This window comes from Ipomoea nil, unplaced genomic scaffold, assembly GCF_001879475.1.
Source record: "Ipomoea nil cultivar Tokyo-kokei standard unplaced genomic scaffold, Asagao_1.1 scaffold0302, whole genome shotgun sequence".
Classification (NCBI taxonomy): domain Eukaryota; kingdom Viridiplantae; phylum Streptophyta; class Magnoliopsida; order Solanales; family Convolvulaceae; genus Ipomoea; species Ipomoea nil.
In genome coordinates, this window is record NW_017616730.1 from 98,948 (window position 1) to 118,457 (window position 19,510).

The 19,510-nt window shown below is 36.6% G+C and overlaps 3 protein-coding genes across 7 annotated transcripts; 2 read left to right on the forward strand and 1 right to left on the reverse strand.

Annotated features, from left to right (window-relative positions):
• Positions 1-656: 656 nt before the first annotated feature.
• Positions 657-4,657, forward strand: LOC109159539 (protoporphyrinogen oxidase, chloroplastic). Of its 2 annotated transcripts, none has more exons than XM_019307643.1 (8): positions 657-1,402; positions 1,587-1,671; positions 2,260-2,407; positions 2,497-2,577; positions 2,695-2,866; positions 3,347-3,506; positions 3,645-3,748; positions 4,212-4,657. In XM_019307643.1, the coding sequence occupies exons 1-8, from the start codon at positions 791-793 to the stop codon at positions 4,509-4,511; spliced, it is 1,662 nt and encodes a 553-aa protein (XP_019163188.1). In that variant the 5' UTR covers positions 657-790; the 3' UTR covers positions 4,512-4,657. The 2 variants fall into 2 exon arrangements, with proteins under 2 accessions (XP_019163188.1, XP_019163185.1); XM_019307640.1 differs by having other exon boundaries at positions 658-1,402; positions 1,584-1,671.
• A 389-nt stretch (positions 4,658-5,046) lies between these two features.
• Positions 5,047-8,101, forward strand: LOC109159570. Of its 3 annotated transcripts, none has more exons than XM_019307670.1 (7): positions 5,047-5,235; positions 6,736-6,869; positions 7,021-7,068; positions 7,166-7,223; positions 7,320-7,448; positions 7,549-7,716; positions 7,859-8,101. In XM_019307670.1, exons 2-7 carry the CDS (start codon positions 6,808-6,810, stop codon positions 7,916-7,918), a joined length of 525 nt encoding a protein of 174 aa, XP_019163215.1. In that variant the 5' UTR covers positions 5,047-5,235; positions 6,736-6,807; the 3' UTR covers positions 7,919-8,101. The 3 variants fall into 3 exon arrangements, 2 of the variants coding, with proteins under 2 accessions (XP_019163215.1, XP_019163222.1); XM_019307677.1 differs by having other exon boundaries at positions 6,746-6,869; XR_002050617.1 differs by lacking the exon at positions 6,736-6,869.
• LOC109159545 (protein translocase subunit SecA, chloroplastic) lies at positions 8,088-19,398 on the reverse strand. Of its 2 annotated transcripts, XM_019307652.1 has the most exons (21): positions 18,836-19,398; positions 18,326-18,398; positions 17,817-18,023; positions 16,546-16,649; positions 16,234-16,413; positions 15,709-15,927; positions 13,950-14,063; positions 13,725-13,838; positions 12,581-12,748; positions 12,328-12,503; positions 11,675-11,741; positions 11,452-11,598; positions 11,204-11,299; positions 10,942-11,010; positions 9,805-9,906; positions 9,471-9,722; positions 9,158-9,225; positions 8,952-9,069; positions 8,564-8,803; positions 8,393-8,489; positions 8,088-8,298 (listed from the first exon to the last, which is right to left on the reverse strand). In XM_019307652.1, exons 1-21 carry the CDS (start codon positions 19,262-19,264, stop codon positions 8,270-8,272), a joined length of 3,069 nt encoding a protein of 1,022 aa, XP_019163197.1. In that variant the 5' UTR covers positions 19,265-19,398; the 3' UTR covers positions 8,088-8,269. The 2 variants fall into 2 exon arrangements, with proteins under 2 accessions (XP_019163197.1, XP_019163192.1); XM_019307647.1 differs by having other exon boundaries at positions 8,088-8,489; positions 18,836-19,397.
• Positions 19,399-19,510: the final 112 nt, after the last annotated feature.

Consider the following 19,510-nt stretch of genomic DNA (forward strand, 5'->3'; position numbering starts at 1 on the left):
TTTTATTTCTATGCGTAGATTGATTAGCATGGACCATATTCCTAACTTTCAAATTGACACAAATAACAAGTGTGCAATTTGTGTTAAGACAAAACTAACGAAAGTAGCTTTCAAATCGGTTGAAAGGGAAACTAAACCACTAGAATTAATCCATAGTGATTTGTGCAATTTTAGATCGATACAAATGAGATGTGGTAATAAGTATTTTATCACGTTTATCGACGATAATACACGATACTGCTATGTGTATTTGCTTAAAAGCAAAGATGAAGCCGTTGATAAATTCGTTCTTTATAAGAATGAAGTGGAAAACCAACTTAATCGGAGAATTAAGAAGGTTAGAAGCGATAGAGGTAGTGGCCTGCTGTTATGGGGATTGAAAAAGTTGGCTCTTGGACCTAATTTGACTTGTTTATGTACCTAATAGTAATTTTAAAAAGTTTAAGGGCCTAATTGACTTTTAAATTTATACTTTATTCTCATCTTATTCTTTTCCCACCGAATTACAATTAATTTTCCCCCTAATTCTTTCATTTCAACCAAACACCCCGTAATACATTTTCCTGTGGAATTCGAATATTCTCAGTGTAACCTTCAACTGCGCTAAACTCGGGCCTAACTGACACTTTTACCATTAAATTTTGACCACTTTCGTGAAATTGTGCATATGCGAAATACAAAGAACGAAACCCTCATTGGCGACAAGACGGAAAGAAGGATAACGTCCAGGAGACTAGCTGAGTGGTAGAAGCTACTAAGCCAGAAACAAACGCATTGCTCCTCCGATTCTATGCCTTCATGCACCATGTCTTTGGCTCCATTGAACCACAGTGCAGTCGCTACCAGCATTTTCCCTCACCTATGTCCTCCGTCCTCCTCCCCATCATCCTTTTCACTGCCATCATTCAACCCTGCGCTCAACCTCAAACGCAGAAATTCTACTGGTTGGAGAGTTCGATGCTCCGTCGCCACTGTTTCTCCCTCTAAGGTCAACGACAGTGGTAATCCTTTCCCGACGTTTGACTGCGTTATCGTTGGCGCAGGAATCAGCGGTCTCTGCACTGCCCAAGCCCTCTCCACCAGCTACCCCAATTTGTTGGTGACCGAGGCCAGAGATCGAGTTGGCGGTAACATCACGACTGTAGAGAGGGAAGGTTATCTCTGGGAAGAAGGTCCCAATAGCTTCCAGCCTTCGGAGGCCGTGCTCAGGATGGTGGTTGATTGTGGATTGAAGGACGATTTGGTGTTAGGGGACCCCAATGCACCGCGTTTCGTCTTCTGGAATGGCAAGCTCAGGCCGGTACCTTCCAAGCCCGCGGACCTGCCCTTCTTTGACTTGATGAGTTTTCCCGGGAAGCTCAGAGCTGGTTTTGGAGCCATTGGTTTTCGCCCACCGCCCCCAGTTCGTGCCCCTTATCCCCTTGTCGAACTCTTGTTTTTTTCTCCATTTACTATTTTTTTTAATCCAAATTGGAAAGTTTTCCCCAAGTACTAGACTATTTAGCTTAATCAAGTCATATTTCAAAGTTCAGTGCCTTTTTTGCAATTTGTGTTTCTCATATTGCATCTTTTGTCAAAGGTAGCAGGGGCATGAGGAATCCGTGGAGGAGTTTGTGCGTCGTAACCTCGGAGAAGAAGTCTTTGAGCGCTTAATAGAGCCATTTTGCTCTGGTACCTCTCAGCTGATCTATTTGTGCCATTTTCTTTGCTTTTGCCATCTAAGCATTTCTTGTCCTTTTCTGTTTTATTCCGACCTGCTGTTATTGAAAATTTTGGCTCTTGGGCCTAATAATGCAGTCATGGAAACTACATTGCTTCAACAATCACTTTGTTCTTTTTGACCTCAAATTATCTATAACGGGCTTGTGGACATTATATGCATATGTTGCATTCTGCTTATAAAACAAATTGCATGTTGACAGGTCCTTGCTTTATAGTAAAGCTCCAGTCGGTACTCTCAAATTTCTGGTGTGAGAAAGGAATCATCTTTGGGAAGGAATTCATAAAGAGAATTGATATATTAGTATGTTACTTAATAAAAAATTATTTGATCCTAATGAAAAATATTATGATTTTTCCTTTGATGGAAATCAATGTTCCTTCAAGGTAGTGAAGGGAAAAAGCATGTAGAATAGAATAGAGATTCCCAATGAATGATGATACAATGGAATGGGCATTACGCTGAGAGCTTTACATAGCCATTCAATATGTACTTATGCATTCATGATTTCTTATTGTGTTATATTTTCATATTGTGAGGTGTATACGCTGGTGATCCATCAAAGCTGAGTATGAAAGCAGCATTTGGGAAAGTGTGGAAGCTGGAGGAAAATGGTGGCAGCATAATTGGTGGAACCATTAAAGCACTCAAAGAGAGATCTAAAATGCCCAAGGCTCCTCAAGATCCGTATGAATATGCATAGCTTTTTCTTGAGTTCTTCTGCTGCGTTTACTTACACATATTTATGCAATGCTCTAATTGTGGTAGTTTTGCAGGCGTTTACCTAAACCGAAGGGTCAAACTGTAGGTTCTTTCAGGAAAGGCCTTGCAATGCTGCCCGATTCAATTTCTTCAAGGTATTGTTTTCTTTCCATTCTTCTTACAGCAGAAAAGAAGACACTTCCTTCTTTTCGTATTTTCCCTATTATCTGTTGCTCTAATTTGCCTCAACAAGTTGCATCATCTTGCTTTAGGTTGGGAAGTAAAGTAAAGCTCTCATGGAAGCTTTCCAGTATTATCAAAACAGAAAATGGTGGGTTTAACTTGACATATGAGACGCCAGGAGGATTTGTAACTCTGCAAACAAGAAGTGTAGTAATGACTATTCCATCCTATGTGGCAAGTCCCATACTACGTCCTCTTTCGGTGCGTTTTCTTTGCTAACTGTCTCAATATTTTTAGTTTCCTTGTGTGGTTGAAGTTAGATGATGATATTAATTTATAAATCCAATTACTGTAATTTTTTCATGTAACATGCCTGCTATGGAGCTTTAGATTCTTGAGTTGGCTTCGTTTTTTAGGCATTTTAATTTTCTGGTCCTTACCCTTCCCATGGTGGTCCAGAAGAGAAAAGGGGGTAAAAATGGATTGTAAGCCTCATTGTTATTTTAGGATTCCTGATTTTTACTAATTGTATATAATTTGTGGATAGAAATTTGAAAAAGCAAGTTGATGCTTTCACCTATAAAAAATTTCTATTGGATTCTTTGAACTAGAAATTTTACTTGTGTTGATACCCTAGTGTCCAAAGTTGCTATTTACAAAATTGTTCATTATGCAGGTATTTTAGATAGTATTTAAAGGTTTGTTTTGGTTAGAGTTTTTGATTAGTTAATTTATCAACAGGATGCAGCAGCTGATGCACTTGCTAAGTTTTACTATCCACCTGTTGCTGCAGTCACCATTTCATATCCAGAAAAAGCTATTAGAGATGAGTGCCTGATTGATGGTGAACTTAAAGGATTTGGCCAGTTGCATCCACGCTCCCAAGGAGTTGAAACTTTAGGTAATCTGCCCTGATGAGTATAACTTAACCTTTTTATTTGTAAGTAAAGATTTTGATATGCGCAGTTATTTTGAAGTAATTTCACTTGAGATGAAGCTGAAATTCTAATTAAATATATTCAATCACTACATTTTGTAGGAACTATATACAGCTCATCACTTTTCCCCAACCGTGCTCCACCTGGAAGGGTTCTTCTTCTGAACTATATCGGAGGAGCAAAAAATACTAACATTTTGGCTAAGGTATGATGGAATTTGAGTAGTCATTCTCTTTTTGAACTTTGACAATCTAGTAATGAAGCATAGGGAAGATTCAGAACCACCTGATAAATGCCATAAACTGATGTGAGCCAACAGTTATGTGCTAGTTTGCAATGGCTCAATCAGCACTTTGAGTGGCTAGTTGAACATGACCCACCTAAACCCTAAACCCTAAACAGTTGATAAGTGAAAAACTATCAGATGGATATCTGCTTAAATCTTTTGCTTCAGAGTTCAGACTTGGCCTTTGTTAGCTGCTGTTATCATTTTTCTAGTTTTTTTGATCAGCTGCTTTTATAATTCTATGTTTTCCCTTTTGCTCTCTCAAGGGCATGGGTATGTTATGGTGTTCAGATGTTAAGTAATTTCATTCAACCTGTGTAAATTCAAATGCTATCAAGACATTCTTGTTGCTTCCTGCTCTGAGATCTCATTCTTTTTCCAGTCACACAACCAACTTGTGGAAACAGTTGATCGCGACATCAGAAAGATGCTTATCAAGTCTGATGCTCAAGATCCATTTGTTTTGGGTGTTCGAGTATGGCCGCAAGCTATTCCACAGTTCTTAGTTGGTCATTTGGATACATTAAGTGCTGCAAAAACTGCAATAAGAGATGGTGGGCTTGAAGGTCTGTTTCTTGGGGGCAACTTTGTATCTGGTGTAGCTTTAGGAAGATGTATAGAGGGTGCTTATGATGTTGCTGTTGATGTAACTGAATTTTTGTCCAAGTATGTTCGCAAGTGAGAATGCCCTACGAGATTGCAGTTCCACGTGGTCCTTAGGGCTCCCTTTTAAGAGGATCATGGTGCACGAAATGATTTAACATTGAAGATAATTTCAGTATCAAAACCTTTCAGTTTATGGCAATATTTATTTGAAGTTTCCTTGTATTAGGATTCAGTACTAGCGGCCGGTAGGCGGTAGTTTTGCACGTCTGAAAGAGTAATGCTACTCATTCAAAATTTTTCTTTATGATGGGATCACTCACTTTGGAGTTTGGACAATATAAGCTTAAATCATAGGAGAAAAGATTAGGAAAAAAGTTTTTTTTTTTTTTTCCTGTTAGAAGTGAATTCTATTTTCATACTATTATATTTGTAATTTAATAATAATAATAATAATTTTATTATTATTGCATAATTGTAAATTTAATTCACTTTTAATAATAATAATAATTAACCTTATTAAAATGTTTCAAAAAAAAATAAATAAATAAAATCGAACCTTGCTAATGACAACTGTATGCCTGTATATATATACTCCTTTTCCGACTTGACCTTCGATATAGAATTCGAGGGGCGATACAAAAACCCTAGCCTTCACCGCTTCGCGTCGTTCGGGAGCCCCGAGATATCCAGAAGGCAGACCACCGGCACTTTTGCGGTTTAACAGAGGCGGCGCGCGCTGCCCTTTCAATTTCCAACAGGCAACATCGTTGGAAAACCTTCGAAATCAGAGTCGGATGCATGTGAGTTTTCGCTGAACTTTTTCAGAATTTTCTATTTTCGAATGTGTATTCATATGCAATTTTCCCCTATTTTCGCTGGATTTTCTTTATTGTTTTTTTTTTCTTGATTTTTGGATAGTATTGATATAATGATTTTTGGTGTGTATTCTGATTTTCACCGGATTTTACTTGATTTTTTCCTGATTTTTGGATATGTATTGATATAATGCTTTTAGGTGTGTATTCTGATTTTCACTGGATTTTACTTGATTTTTTCCTGATTTTTGAATGTGTATAGATATAATGATATCTATATATTTTTAGAACAACACAACATTTTTATTTGAAACTAAAAGGAGAGTAATATTAATTCCAATCTGTATGAAATTTATTGAAATCCATCACAAATGAAAGAAGGGGGAATGGACAACCATTTCCTAGGAACAGACAGAAATCGACTCCCTGAGCTAACACATGGTAATGGGTATGAGTATGAGTAGTGCAATTTGCTGTTCGTTTAGCGACAGAAATGCATGAGAAAAGCTAGAAAGCATTTCATTGATATCTGATTAAATCAGTCCAAAAGAAAAATCATCATTCTCTGCAGTTAGACCTTGAACCACCGGGAGAGCATTGGTCTCCACTTGAAATTTCTCACCATTCAACATCTTCACCCAGCTAAGCACCTCCTGTATGGCCAAGGTTTAAAAAGGGCGCAAATGAGGCGCTCCTCAATGTGAGGCGTAGCTGGTGGGCAATGAGATGTACGCCTCAGGGCGAGTATGAGGCATATTTTTGAGGCGAAATTGGTTTAGCCCAAATGCCGAAGAAAAGGAAAATGCCGGCCTAATAGCGTCAAGAAACAGAAAGGAGAGGAAGAAAATAATGGCTTATCACAAAGATGAGTAGAAAACACACCGGTCATGTTACAGAGGGTGCTAGGCGCTAGTCGGGCGCTCTGGGGTGCCTAGTGCCTAGGCAATTCCTAGGCGGCCAAGTAATTTGGGTATATCATCTCCACTTTTTTCACTCAGGGCTGTGAATTGTTACACTGTTATAATCCATCAAACTAATCAACTACATATGTTAGATGGTTAGTTCAGTACATGGTTGGAGGAATATAAAAGAGGAACAGTCGAATAGGCACCGACTTAGTGCCTAGGGCACTTAGTTGGCCGGCCCACTAGAAGCCGCCTAGGGCTGAAATCGCCCCAACCTTGCCTAGCGCCTAGGCAGCCGCCTAGGCCGATTTTTACAACATTGCGTCAAAGCATGATGAGAAGAAAACCAATATTGTTCATTCTGTAATATGAAGAGTCAAACATGCAATCATATTAGAAATTAGAATCAAGGAGCTTAAGGTGAAATGTAAAATATTAAAAAAATTCACAAATTGTCTTGCTTCAGTTGCTTGTTATATATGCTGACTCTGATACTTCAATATTAAACTGTTTTGATTTTTTAAAATGTTCTTTACTTTTTAATCTCACTGAACTGACACTGATTATAATTTATAACTAGTTTACAACAGTATAAATAAACCATAAAGAAAATAGTGGCTCAGTTGTTGCCTGCTGAAACGAAGTATCAAACATGACCAGACCTCCTAAGCGAGAAAAGCTCCACAACTCTCTGTCTCATCCTCCAGAACAACTGTAATCATTAATATAGTTTCATCTTATTTTTCTTTCTATGGCAGTGTATTTATGTCCTTGTTTTTGCTTTTTGGATTTTTATTCTTACATTCTCAATATGATTTATACAGGGGCCTGGCATCTAATAACTATTTTTATTTTATTTTTTCAGTTGCTTTGAAGGGGAAAGCTTGGATCATCTCCTCAAAGCTATTGATAGGTGAATCTTTACTTGTGCTGTCAGTTCGTTGGCATGTCTCTCTCTCCTTGTTTTTGAATCGCTTGAATAATAGTCTTACATTGTCTGTCGTGAACAGAGAGATAGAGTGTGTGAGAAGCGTGGACAGAGCTTTGCCAGATAAAGTCTGGTTTAAGGTATGCAGAGCTGTAGCTAGTTGGTATAGTTTATTGAATTTGTTAAATATGCTGTGTATGATAATATAAATAATACTATATGAAAATAATGAGCAGCAACTGTTTTCAATCGGGGTGAATGAAGTGACACGACTGCTTGAACGCATGCCTCCTATCCATGTAAACGACTGCTGCTCTCTTGTTACCCACAGTGATTTAGTCAAAGTTCCTCCAGTCCAACTTCAGGTTATCCTATCCCTTTCAGTTTTAATCTAGTCTAGAATGGTATTTGTGCCATTTATTCAGACTCGTTAGGTTCTGATATGACATATCAATACGCTTTAAGGCCATACTATTAGCAGCTGATTGCAATCCACAGTGGTTGACCAAGCATCTATCCAGTTTGGCTGCTTCACGGAGGGTACCTCTTTTCTTTGTGAAAGATAAGAAAAGAGCTTCTTTGAGGTTAGGGGAAGTGGTCAAACTAAAAATTGCAATTGCTGTTGGAGTAAAGGTTTGGCTGTTCTCAATTCAATTGTGTGTGTGTGTGCCATTTTTTATTAAGTTTATCTTAACAAGTATCACTGTTTGTTTGTTTCCCAATAAACATTTCCAGTTTTACTCATGGTATGATATTGCACTTGGATTTTATGCAGGCTAGAGGAAACACAATTAATCACTTCATCAGCAGTCACCTCCTTCAAAGGTCTGAATAGCATGCACATTTGACCTTTTTGCTAATGACCGCACCCAGTATCATTTCACTCTACAGATAGCGTTGTCAAGTGCATGTTTAATTGTTTATCTTTACATTTAAGTTCAAGAACAGAGTAAGCTTATTAGCTGCTGATAACCGCACATCATTTTACTCTTCAGATTATTTCATTTATGTTCAAGAACTCGGTAGACTTATTAGCTAAACGAAGTCTCCTCACATTATGTTCCTTTCCATCACCTCCTCCCCTTCTACATTTTGACATTTTGTCTTCAGTATGGCATTTTAATACAAGAATCCACCAAAACTCTTACCATGTCAATAATTCATTCTTTCTTGGGTGTCTCATACACTAGGCTGTGAGATTATTAGCAACTTCATCTATGCTCTTCTTCACATTGCCTCCCCTCCCATTTGCATTCATTCGATCTTGGGTGTCTCATACACTAGGCTGTGAGATTATTAGCAACTTCATCTTTGCTCTTCTTCTCATTGCCTCCCCTCCCATTTGCATCGACATTTTCTGTATTTTGACCTTTTTGGTCTTGTTCCTTTACCAAGACTGGTTGAAACTGAGACGAAAGATAAAAATATATCAAATTGGACTTCGATGTGCAAAAAATGTGAGCAGCTGGGGTTAACAAACCTGGTAGACAGAATATATAACATTCCTCCTTATCTGTGCCATCATCTCAATGAAAAGGTTGTAGCCTTCAAGCTTATACTCAATGAGGGGATCCTTTTGGGCATATCCACGTAAGCCTACGGCTTGCTGAACAAATTTGAGTGCTTGCAAGTGCTCCTTCCACAATCTATCAATGTTGTTCAAAATTAAGAACTTTTCTGCCTCCTTCATCAATCCTGGAGCTTGTTTCTCCACAATGTCCTAAGGACACAATTGTGAGTTCAGTTGATGTAGCAACTATTCAAGTGTCATTGACTAGTCTAATGTGTTATCAGCAGTTGAGCAGTGTAAAAGGCAAAACAGTGAAATCTTAAACCTTATCTTCTTTAATGCAGTGAAAGTAACTCACCCTTTTCTGTTGATATGCTTCCCTTCCGCGTAACCTAAGATATTCCCGCATTTCCTCATAATTTGAGAATTTATCAGCCAGCAAAGTGGGGTTCAAATCACTCAAAAGATAGCAATACCTGTAAGGTAAATCTAGTCAGAATTAATAAAATATAAAACCCAAAAGATGTCTGCTAGGAAATTTAAAATCCTCCACAAGATTCATACTGTTGAAGTTTAGCAATAAGCTTCTCAAAATCCCAGGTGTCTCTTGGAGAATCACGACTGATATTTGCCTATTCACACAAGAAAAAATGGTAAGTGCACCGGAAATTAAAATTTAACAGGAAACATGGGTTCTGTTTCTGGCTTTGTACACTGTTAGCAAGGGGTTTGTCGTCTTTCCATAGTCAGCCACCATTAATGGTGGCCATTGCATTGTAATGCATTTTTCATTTTCTTATGATATGATATTCTTAAAAAAAAAAAAGCAGGAAGAACATTCATATCTGATAGTTAATTCATAGATGTAGAGTTTCACCTCTAGTATGTCATCCATTGTCAATTCAGCATATTCAATAAGTAGTGGTTGGAGATCATCTGCTTCTAGGGCCATCCTCCTCTCTGTGTAGATACGATCTCTTTGGCTGTTTAAAACCTCATCATATTCAAACAATTGCTTACGAATATCAAAAAAGTAGTTTTCAACTTTCCGCTGAGCTTCATCTAGTGCTTTTGTCAGCATTTTTGATTCAATTGGTAGGTCCTCCACTCTAAATGCTCTCATCAAACCCTGAAAGTGATAACATTAATCTCTAAACATTGTAATACTGTGATATTATGAGCATGTGTGGCATCCTGCCATTAAATTCAACCTGTATGCGATCCCCACCAAATATACGGAATATGTTGTCTTCAAGGCTAAGGAAAAAACGTGAACTTCCAGGATCTCCCTGCCTACCGCTTCGACCTCGCAGCTGCATATATTAACACCTTTTGAAGAAATTGCTACAAACTAATAGTGCATCTTCATAACTAGGAAAATACCACTGAATGGAATGGCATGGAATTATGTAATTTCCAGAGACTGCTATGGGTGTGTTTGGTTCGAATATACGAATCAGAATGAGAATGAGAATGAGAATCAAATACTTAAAAATTGGAATGGACCAATTTGGTAAAAGTATTTTACATGTTTTATAATAGGTTGAAATTGAAATTAATGTTTGGTTATGTATGATCCTATAATTGGAATAAAAGTTTTAAAAATACAAAAATAAAAAAATCACCGCAATTCACAATTATTTGATTTTTTCAAGAAATTTATGAAGCAAATCTATAATATTAGCAGTGGGTCTAAGGGATTTCAATGTTTAACAATGGAGAACTAAGGATGAAGGCAAATTATATCGTGCACTAGGGCGCACAATGTGCGGCCGGGCCAAAACAATGTCGTTTCCTGTTTCTGTTGTTAACTTCTAAAAAAAAATCTCTATTTTGAATGTACAGAATTGTATAATAGAATACACATAAACACAAGTGTTAAAAAAAAAAAAAAAAAAAAAAAAAACCTATAATGGGATTGGACGGACGAAACGGTGTTCGTCGCTAACTCCCCATACAACTTATAAAAACGACGATTATTTTGGGCCAAGGCGCACAATGAAGGATGAAGGCAAATAGTGTGATACTTACCTCAAGTGAGCAAAGCTCTTGGAAGAAAGAAGCTATGGAGCCATTGGAGTATTCAGAGTGGCAATGCAGTGAAGAAGCGACAAGATGAAGAGTAGATGAAATAAGGAAGGATAAGGCTGAATTAATGGAATGATGTCTAATTTAAATTAGGTAACGAGTTTTTAATTATAGGAGTAATCAAATCTTATACCTTTGTTTTAAAAAGTTGTCAACCAAACAATGTGTATGACTTTCATTCTCATTCCTTGTGTCTAATCTCATGAACCAAACTGACCCTATATTTTTGCCATATGACCTACATTGTCATAAGTGTGTACCTGATTGTCGATTCGACGTGACTCATGCCGCTCAGTACCAATTACATGGAGTCCACCAGCTGATATGACCTGTCAGAGCTAAACTGATAAAGATGCAGAAAGTATGTTCCAGGATTCCATGGATGGACGAGGTACTCAGAGTAACAGACAAAAGGTTCAGAGGGACTTCTTTTGTGTGTCTGCGTGTGTTTTCCCTTTATAAACATTACTAAGCAAACAGTACATTGCATTAACAGCAGGGAACTGAAGGGAAGGAAATTACCTTCCTTTTCTCTTCCTCGGTATAGTATTTATATTCTCTCATAATTTCCAAAAAAGAATTACGAAGTTTTGATATTACTTCATCTTTTACAGGACCCTGCAACATAATTCTTAACATAAGAGTGCTTGTCTAATAGCATGAATTTTTCATAACAAAAATGTCTTGAACAGTGATGAATACAAATATGCAGATATATTTGGCAATAGGAATCTCTTCATATGTTATGATAGTAATCTAATAAACTTCACCTTTTCACAGGAATAAGAAAGTCTCTCCTCTGCTTCAAGTTCAGTCAAGGATCTCAGGCCCCATGTTTTTACAGCTAGTTGCACAGCTTCCTCAGCTAGCTTAGAACTTTCTTTAGATAACTCACATGGAAATAAACTATCCTTCACCTGCACTTGGTAATTGACATTAAGATTTCAGAGCCAAAAAATACTTAAAAGGACAGAATATCAAAATCAGGCTGACCTTCCATGTCTTCTTTGGAGGAGGTTTCTTTACAGAAACAAAGACCCCTTCAGCTGGTTTAACGATCCTGTAGTGTTGAAGCCATTCAGAACGCAATGAAACGTTCCCAGGTTCAAAATTTGTTCATGGGTGTCATAAATTGTAAACATTTTCCTTGTTTGTAGATTATTATAATCAAAAGCCAGAGTAAGGAATAAGAAATGAATGGCTTTTTTTTTCCTCTGTTTATGTGAAGTGAGAACCTAATTGGTTGCAGCTTCAGATGGATTCAAATAAGGCTGATCAAGAGTCCAAGACTTAGTTAATTTCATTACCACACCTGCTGTAGTAACTACAACTCAACTAAGCCTTCAACCCAACCTGGCTGAGCTCTCTCCATTCAGTCATAAAATGTGCTAATTTGCATCCACTATGCAACCTTGGTTTTCACAAGTTAATTTACACAGAAAAAAAAAAAAAAAAAAAAAAAAAAAAAAAACCGTATAGGAATCTATCGGGAATCAGCCTTCATAAATTGTAAGCACTAAATGCTTTTTGTATGAGACTGATGCAGAAGCTAAAACAAGTAGCGCAACAGCAGGCAGATTGAGAAGGTAATAGAACTGACAGACATCAAATACTATCAATTGTTTGAACAAAAATTACAAGGATACCTTGGCATTAACATCTCTCTTAACTTCAACCTTGCCATGAACTCTGCATTACCACCAAGGATAATATCGGTACCGCGACCTGCCATGTTAGTTGCAATTGTAACAGCCCCAAGACGACCACTCTGTGCCACAATTTCAGCTTCTCTTTCCACATTTTCAGGTTTAGCATTGAGAACCTTACACATTTGAAATTAGTAAAATCTTCAGAGAATTAATTAGAAAAAATCATTGCAGTCAGCAGTTTAGTACTCACCTCATGGGGGATTCCAGCCTCATGCAGTTGTTCTGACAGTGCATCACTTTGCTCAACACTGGTTGTACCAACAAGTACAGGCCGACCTATTTTATGCATTCTAGAGATCTCCACAACCACAGCCCGCCACTTTCCTGTAGTTGCCCTGAACACTACATCTGACTCTTCCTTAAATGAAAAGAGTGTAAGCATTGTGATGGTAAAGAAAGAGAAAGAGCAACTAATTCACACTATACTTCATGCATGTAGACTTTTATACATAAATAAAGCTTATGTGACACTCCAATGTTTGACATGCAATCCATCAAATACATCCCTTTTTTGCATTCACCATTTCCCCCACACCCAGGAACAGTGACTTTCACTAAGCCACTAAGGGAAAACTTCATATCCCTTCTGAAATGCACAACCTCCTAGCTTAGTATGAAGCCAAATGAGTACCCTCCCCTTGACCCACCAATTCTTAATCTTAATAAAAATAATCCTGAAAAACTTCTATAAACTCAACCATTAATATAAAAGACTGTAACCTATGAGTACCCTTCCCTTACCCACCAATTCTCAATCTTAATAAAAAAAATCCTGAAAAGTTTCTATAAACTCAACCATTAATATGAAAGACTGTAATTAGCAATCGGACTTAAATTATTTGGCCCAACCTACATTTATTCATATGACAGTGCATGAAGCATCAAAGAGCATGGTGGACAATTTGATCCACAAAGCATTAAGGGTTTACTTGAATGTCAAGATTCAAGAAAGTCCAAGGATAAATTGGTCTTAGTTGGATAAATTGGTCTTAGTTACAAGTGAGGAATTCTTATTACGTGTTTCTTTGAATTAAAAGAAAGTCCAAAATGAGATAAAACAGGGTAACTATTAGGCAGTACAATTTATTCAAAACCCAACTAATTATGCAGCACTAAGCTGGAAGGGAAATGCAGGGAACCTAACTTCCACTTGCAGCCTAAAGGTAAGCAACATTAAAAAGAGAACAGTAATAACCTAAATGATATATTGGTTTACCATTAACTTTTAGTGATTTATTCCAGATTCCCTTTCCTCTACATTTTATCATCAAGGTTTCATATGTGAATTAAAGTAGAATACAAAATATAACCAATAAGGAAAGTTTAGAACAAACCTTCCTAATCATGGGCTTGTTTGTGGGGACAATTGTAACTTTAAGATTGTATATGCTCTCAAACTCAGCACTCTCTGTTGCAGCAGTGCCAGTCATACCACACAGCTTTGGAAACTTGAATCATATCAAATTCAAATATTTTAAGTCTCAGCATCACATGAGAAAAATGCACCAGAACTTGGAAATTATAGAGATCAATATAACTGATCAAGACAGAATCCCAACCTGGAGAAAGAAGTTCTGGTAGCTGATTGAAGCCAATGTTACAGTCTCGTTTTGGATTGGTAAGCCTTCTTTTGCTTCAACTGCCTGATGAAGCCCATCACTCCATCGCCTCCCCTAATAAAATATCAATGATTCAATGGGCTCAAACAGTTATTAGTTGCAATGCACAACACATTTTGAAGCATTAAGAATTATGCAAACCAAACAGAAGCATGTCTTATAAAGAAACTACAATCTTTATAATTAAAAAGCCCAAGTGTGCATTATGAATACTACTTCCGATGGAAAAAATGGGAAAAGCAACAAAGGAGGTCAAGAATCACAATGATGGGTATATATGATGGAGAGGGAAGTTGAACTTAAGACATCTTGCACAGAGAGACGAGAGTAGAGACTATTAAATTTGAAACACAATATACCAGTTTGGTAAGGATTAGTTAAATTGATTTTGAATTCATTTTCAAGTACTATAAATAAAATTGAGTTTTTAATTTATTTAACTCCATTGCTATTTAAAGATTTAACCCTTGTTAGTAAACTGGTAAATCAGATGAAAAAAAAAAAATTAAAGTAGCTTTGAAGATTAAAACAATTAATTAATTGCTCCCTCTGTCCAAAGTTCTAAGCCCCATTTATGTTTGGCACATAGTTTAAGGAAAAAAAAAAGGTAAAACAGCAGATTTTTTTCACTGTTTGCCTTACTTTTTGTTAAAGTCTATGGATGTAAAGAGGACACATTGGGCCCACAATAGGTAACCTTTACATAAATTCAAAGGTAAAATGAGAAAAGAAAAAAAGGTAGTAGCATTTAATTTAGGAAATGGACAATATTTTGAGACAAGCTAATAAGTAAAACAAATAAAATGGGATAGGAGTAATATATAGGAAAACAAAAATGACACCCTCATGACTTTTGCTTGGTACATCTAATGGGGTAGGTGAATTGAACTTAAAACTTCTTGCATAGAATCTCACGAATTTGAAACATAAGTGTACCTATATGTTAAGTCTTATTTTATTAGATTAGCAAGATTTTAAAAATCCATTTTCTATGTGCTTACCAGAGATTATGGAATATAAGTTCCATGACACTCTAATTTATTGAAATCAATAACATATAACTAATTTACAGTTGAATAAGTGTAACACTGTATAAACTTTGCAACAGTTTTGGCTCTAACAAAAGAAAAAAGGGTTTACTTATTCAATGATATTGTCAAGAAAATTAATCCGTAATAATTATTAGGACTAAATATTCAATTATCAGTCCTGCTATTTTTCCCTTCAAAAACTACCTCTTAATTTTCAGCTTTGTATGTGTCATGATTGCATTGGATTCTTTTTTATATTTGATTACTACATAGACTTTTTTTAATGACATTTGTTTCGGATTAACTCATGGTGAGGTCGGCAAATTCACAACTAACCAATGAATATATAGAGTTTTCCTTTATTAAGCCTTACAGATAAAGATAATACCACACAGCTAGTTTTAGGAATAAGTGGCATTTTTCTTCAATTTTTAAAAATGTATGGCCATAATTAAACATCAGCTTTTAGACCTACGGGGCTATATGCTCCTGAGTGGTTGAGTGGCTTTGCAATTTATTGCAAACTAAGAAGATGTGAATAAAGAAGGCATTATAGCTAAAGCTACAACCTAGCTGATTTTAACCACTCAAACTCTGTGGATAGCAAATTAAAATTAGGCAAAGTCATTCATGTTTTGATAAAGTGAAAATCTGGCAAGAAAACTCACCTGCATGACCCGACCAGTAAATTCATCAACTATAAGAACCTCCTTGCCACGAATGATATAGTTCACATCTCTAAGAAAAAGTTCTTTTGCTTTTATTGCATTCAATAAATATGAGGCCCACTGTTCTCGAGGATCATATAAATCTTTCACATCTAGAATTTCCTCAGCATCTGCATAACCTTGCTCCATGAGTAGAACAGTTTTTTGCTTCTCATCAACCTGCAATAGTAATGATATTAGGTGATAATAAATAATAACTAACACCAACACCAAAATGCCCTGGAAACTAAGCACAATTGTTTGCTTGAAGGCAAATAGTGCTTCTACAAACTTACATAAAGACTATAGTTGAATAATAAGATGAGACAATATATGAATGATATTTCACTCTGAGATTTCTCTCGTACCCTAGAAAATGGAGAATTATTTACAAAATAGTTTAAACAAAAAGCACATGGAAAGATCATTATGCTTATTCCTTGCTTGCGCATTATCTTGTCATAGGCAATTACAGTTATTCCTTACAGTGTAATGTATATCTTGCTCAAAGGCAGCAGCTATCTTAGCAGCTTTATAATACCGATCACTTGGTTTTTCAGCAGGTCCAGATATGATAAGAGGAGTCCTGGCTTCATCAATTAGGATAGAATCAACCTCATCAATCACACAGTAATTAAAACGTCGCAACACAAGCTCATCCACAGTCTGCAGAGGAAAGACAAAGCCACTTAGGACAGCAGTATATTAAAAACCTAGTTCACTATTGTTAAATGTGTTTTTCAATTGAACATAAATAAGAAAAAAAAAAAAACATATCAAAGCAAAATAATTACTTTCCGTGGCAAGATTATCTCTCAGGTAATCAAAACCCAGCTCACTATTAGTCACATATGTGATGTCACAGAGATAATTTTCCCTCCTCTGCTCACTTGTCATATTTTCTGCTTGATGTAAAAGCCATCATTAGAGCAAACCTCATCATCAACTCATCAAGCAAGAAAAGAAAATCTTCATAAATAAGTACTTGTATATTTAAAGCTGAAGTCCAACTATATCTTACCAAGTACTATGCAATAAAAAGATGAGATTCATAAGACAGTTTAGGGGAAAAAAAAAAAAAAAACATAAAAGAAGTGTTAATTCCATTTTTAGTCCTAGATTTATAGGTGTAAGTCCACTTTTAGTCCTTTTTTTTTTCCAAAACATCCCCGTTTGGTCCTAGTATTATTGTGGCATGACCATTTTTGGTCGTCTGTCAACAAAACCGTTTAAATGACGTTAAATACAAGGGCATTTTAGTCTATTCAATTCTAAGTGTTAAGTTATTTTCCTTTTTTAGTCCTAGATTTGTATGTGTCATTCCATTTTTAGTCCTTTTTTTTCAAAACATCCCTGTTGGTCCTAACATTATTGTGGCATGACCATTTTTGGTCCTCCGTCAACAAATATGTTTAAATGACATTATTAACCACTCAAAATCCTCCTTTTTTCTTCTTGGTAGTAGAAGAATTTTTATGAAGTAAACTTATACACTAGACTTAAGGTTTGCCATGAAGTAGACTTGTGGTTTTTTAATTGCACTTTTTTGGATTTTGCAATAACTGTTTTATTACCAAGAAGAAAAAAAGGAGGACTTTGAGTGGTTAATAACATCATTTTTATTGTCATTTAAACATATTTGTTGACACAAAAAAGGGTCATGGCACAATAATACTAGGACCAATGGGAATGTTTTGAAAAAAAAAAAAAAAAGACTAAAAGTGAAATGACACATATAAATCTAAGGCCAAAAAAGGAAAATGACTTAACAGTTAACACTTAGAATTGAATAGACCAAAATTCCCTTGTATTTAAGGCCATTTAAACGCTTTTATTGACAGAGGACCAAAATTGGTCATGCCACAATAATACTAGGACCAAAGGGGGATTTTTGAAAAAAAAAAAAAAAAAGACAAAAGTGTACTGACACCTATAAATCTAAGACAAAAGTTGGAATTAACTCCATAAAAGAAAACAAGGATAGCAGCATGAGACAAATATAAGCACAATTATGATAAAGGAACCGTTGTAAGTGAAGAAATGTGACCAATAAAGGTTACAAGACATACGTTGGATCAGGCCAACTTTAAGTCCGAGAAACCGAGGAACTTGACCAACCCATTCACAATCTCTTCGAGCTAAATAATCATTTACTGTAACCACATGAACTCCTTTTCCAGTCAATGCATTCAAATAAGCAGGTAATATAGCTACAAGTGTCTTTCCTTCTCCGGTCCTCATTTCAGCTATTTCTCCCTTATGAAGAACCATGCCCCCTATACTAACAAAAATAAAGCAATTAAGGTTTCCAGAATGACAAGGAGCTGAAATTCCTAGTGAAAGAGCACGCCAGCTCGTATGAAATAATGAAAGTATGTGACTCTGTATAATATATAATTCATAATCTTTCCCAAACATGTAGAAGCAGAAATATATAACAGGTAGGAAATAACAGACCCTTGGAGCCAAATTTTATCATGTTTTATAAAGTGATGCTGAGTAAGAAGTACCAATCATGCTAACCTATGTTGCAAACTTGGCTACCTATGTTGGAAAGTAGGAGGATCCAGAATACTACCTATTAGTTGCACATCAAAAGGACGAAGTCCTAGAACCCTTTTTGAAGCCTCTCTTACAACAGAAAATGCTTCCTGCAAGCAAACCACACTTTATGTTCTGAACAACAGATAGAAAATTTGAAAGATGTTTATGAAGCGTCAAATAATCTTCATAATGTGTAGTAGTTACTGCTCTATAGGTACAAATAAGTAGGAACTAAGAAACTAAAAATCAATTAAGAATACACTAATGAAAATGGAATAGATCTTCTGAACCATACTAAAAGTATAACAAAACTATATCAGTAGAAAGAAATGCACATATCTATCTGAGTTTAATACTCCATACATAACACCTCAAATAGTCGCTCAAGAAATTTGATTACAACTTAATTTTTTGATTGTTTCCATTATCTTTGGACAATAGGCATTTAAAGATAAAGATGGATGTTAAGGACGCATACATAGATACACATACATAGTGCGCAAAGAAAAAGGAAAAAAAAAAAAAAAAAAAGGACAAGACTCACAGGTAAAAGAGAGTCCAAAGATTCACCGCTACGGGCACGTTGTTGTAAAGTGGCAGTCATGTCTCTCAATTGGGAGTCTGATAAAGAAGACATTTGGGAATCGAAGGCGTTAATAAGTGCGAGGGTGGAGGAGTACAACTGTCTTGTGGACTCGCCGGAATCAGTGGACTTGAAGATCCCTCCGAAGAGACCTCCTAAAGACGCCACGATGGGGCGGCTCCGCGGCCTCCTCATCCATCCCGCTCTGAGTTCCACTGGTTTAGTCCCAGCAAGATGGAGAGCACCGGTTCCTCCGGCGCGAAGCCAACTGCAGCGGTTTGTCTTCTTTTGATGATGATAGAAATGGAGAGCGGTGCGGGAGAGGTGAGAAGCCTCATCACAGCGACAGTAGGCTGCCGGGGGCGGGGGGTGGGCAACCGCCAATGCCATAAATTCAACCGATTCAATTTCAGTTTGTAGCTTCCCTAAGCCTAAAAAAGCTGGGAGAGAATGGACTAGGGAGAGAGACTGACTCACAGCCAGATAGAGTATAGAGCAATAGATAAGCCATCAAAGATAATGCCACCAAAATGGCAATTATGACCGTCCGTCAGTCCATGGTCTAAACTCTAAACCCGGCTCGCTCGCTCGCTTTAGTTTAACCAAAAATAAATAAACAGCATTCCAGTTCCACAC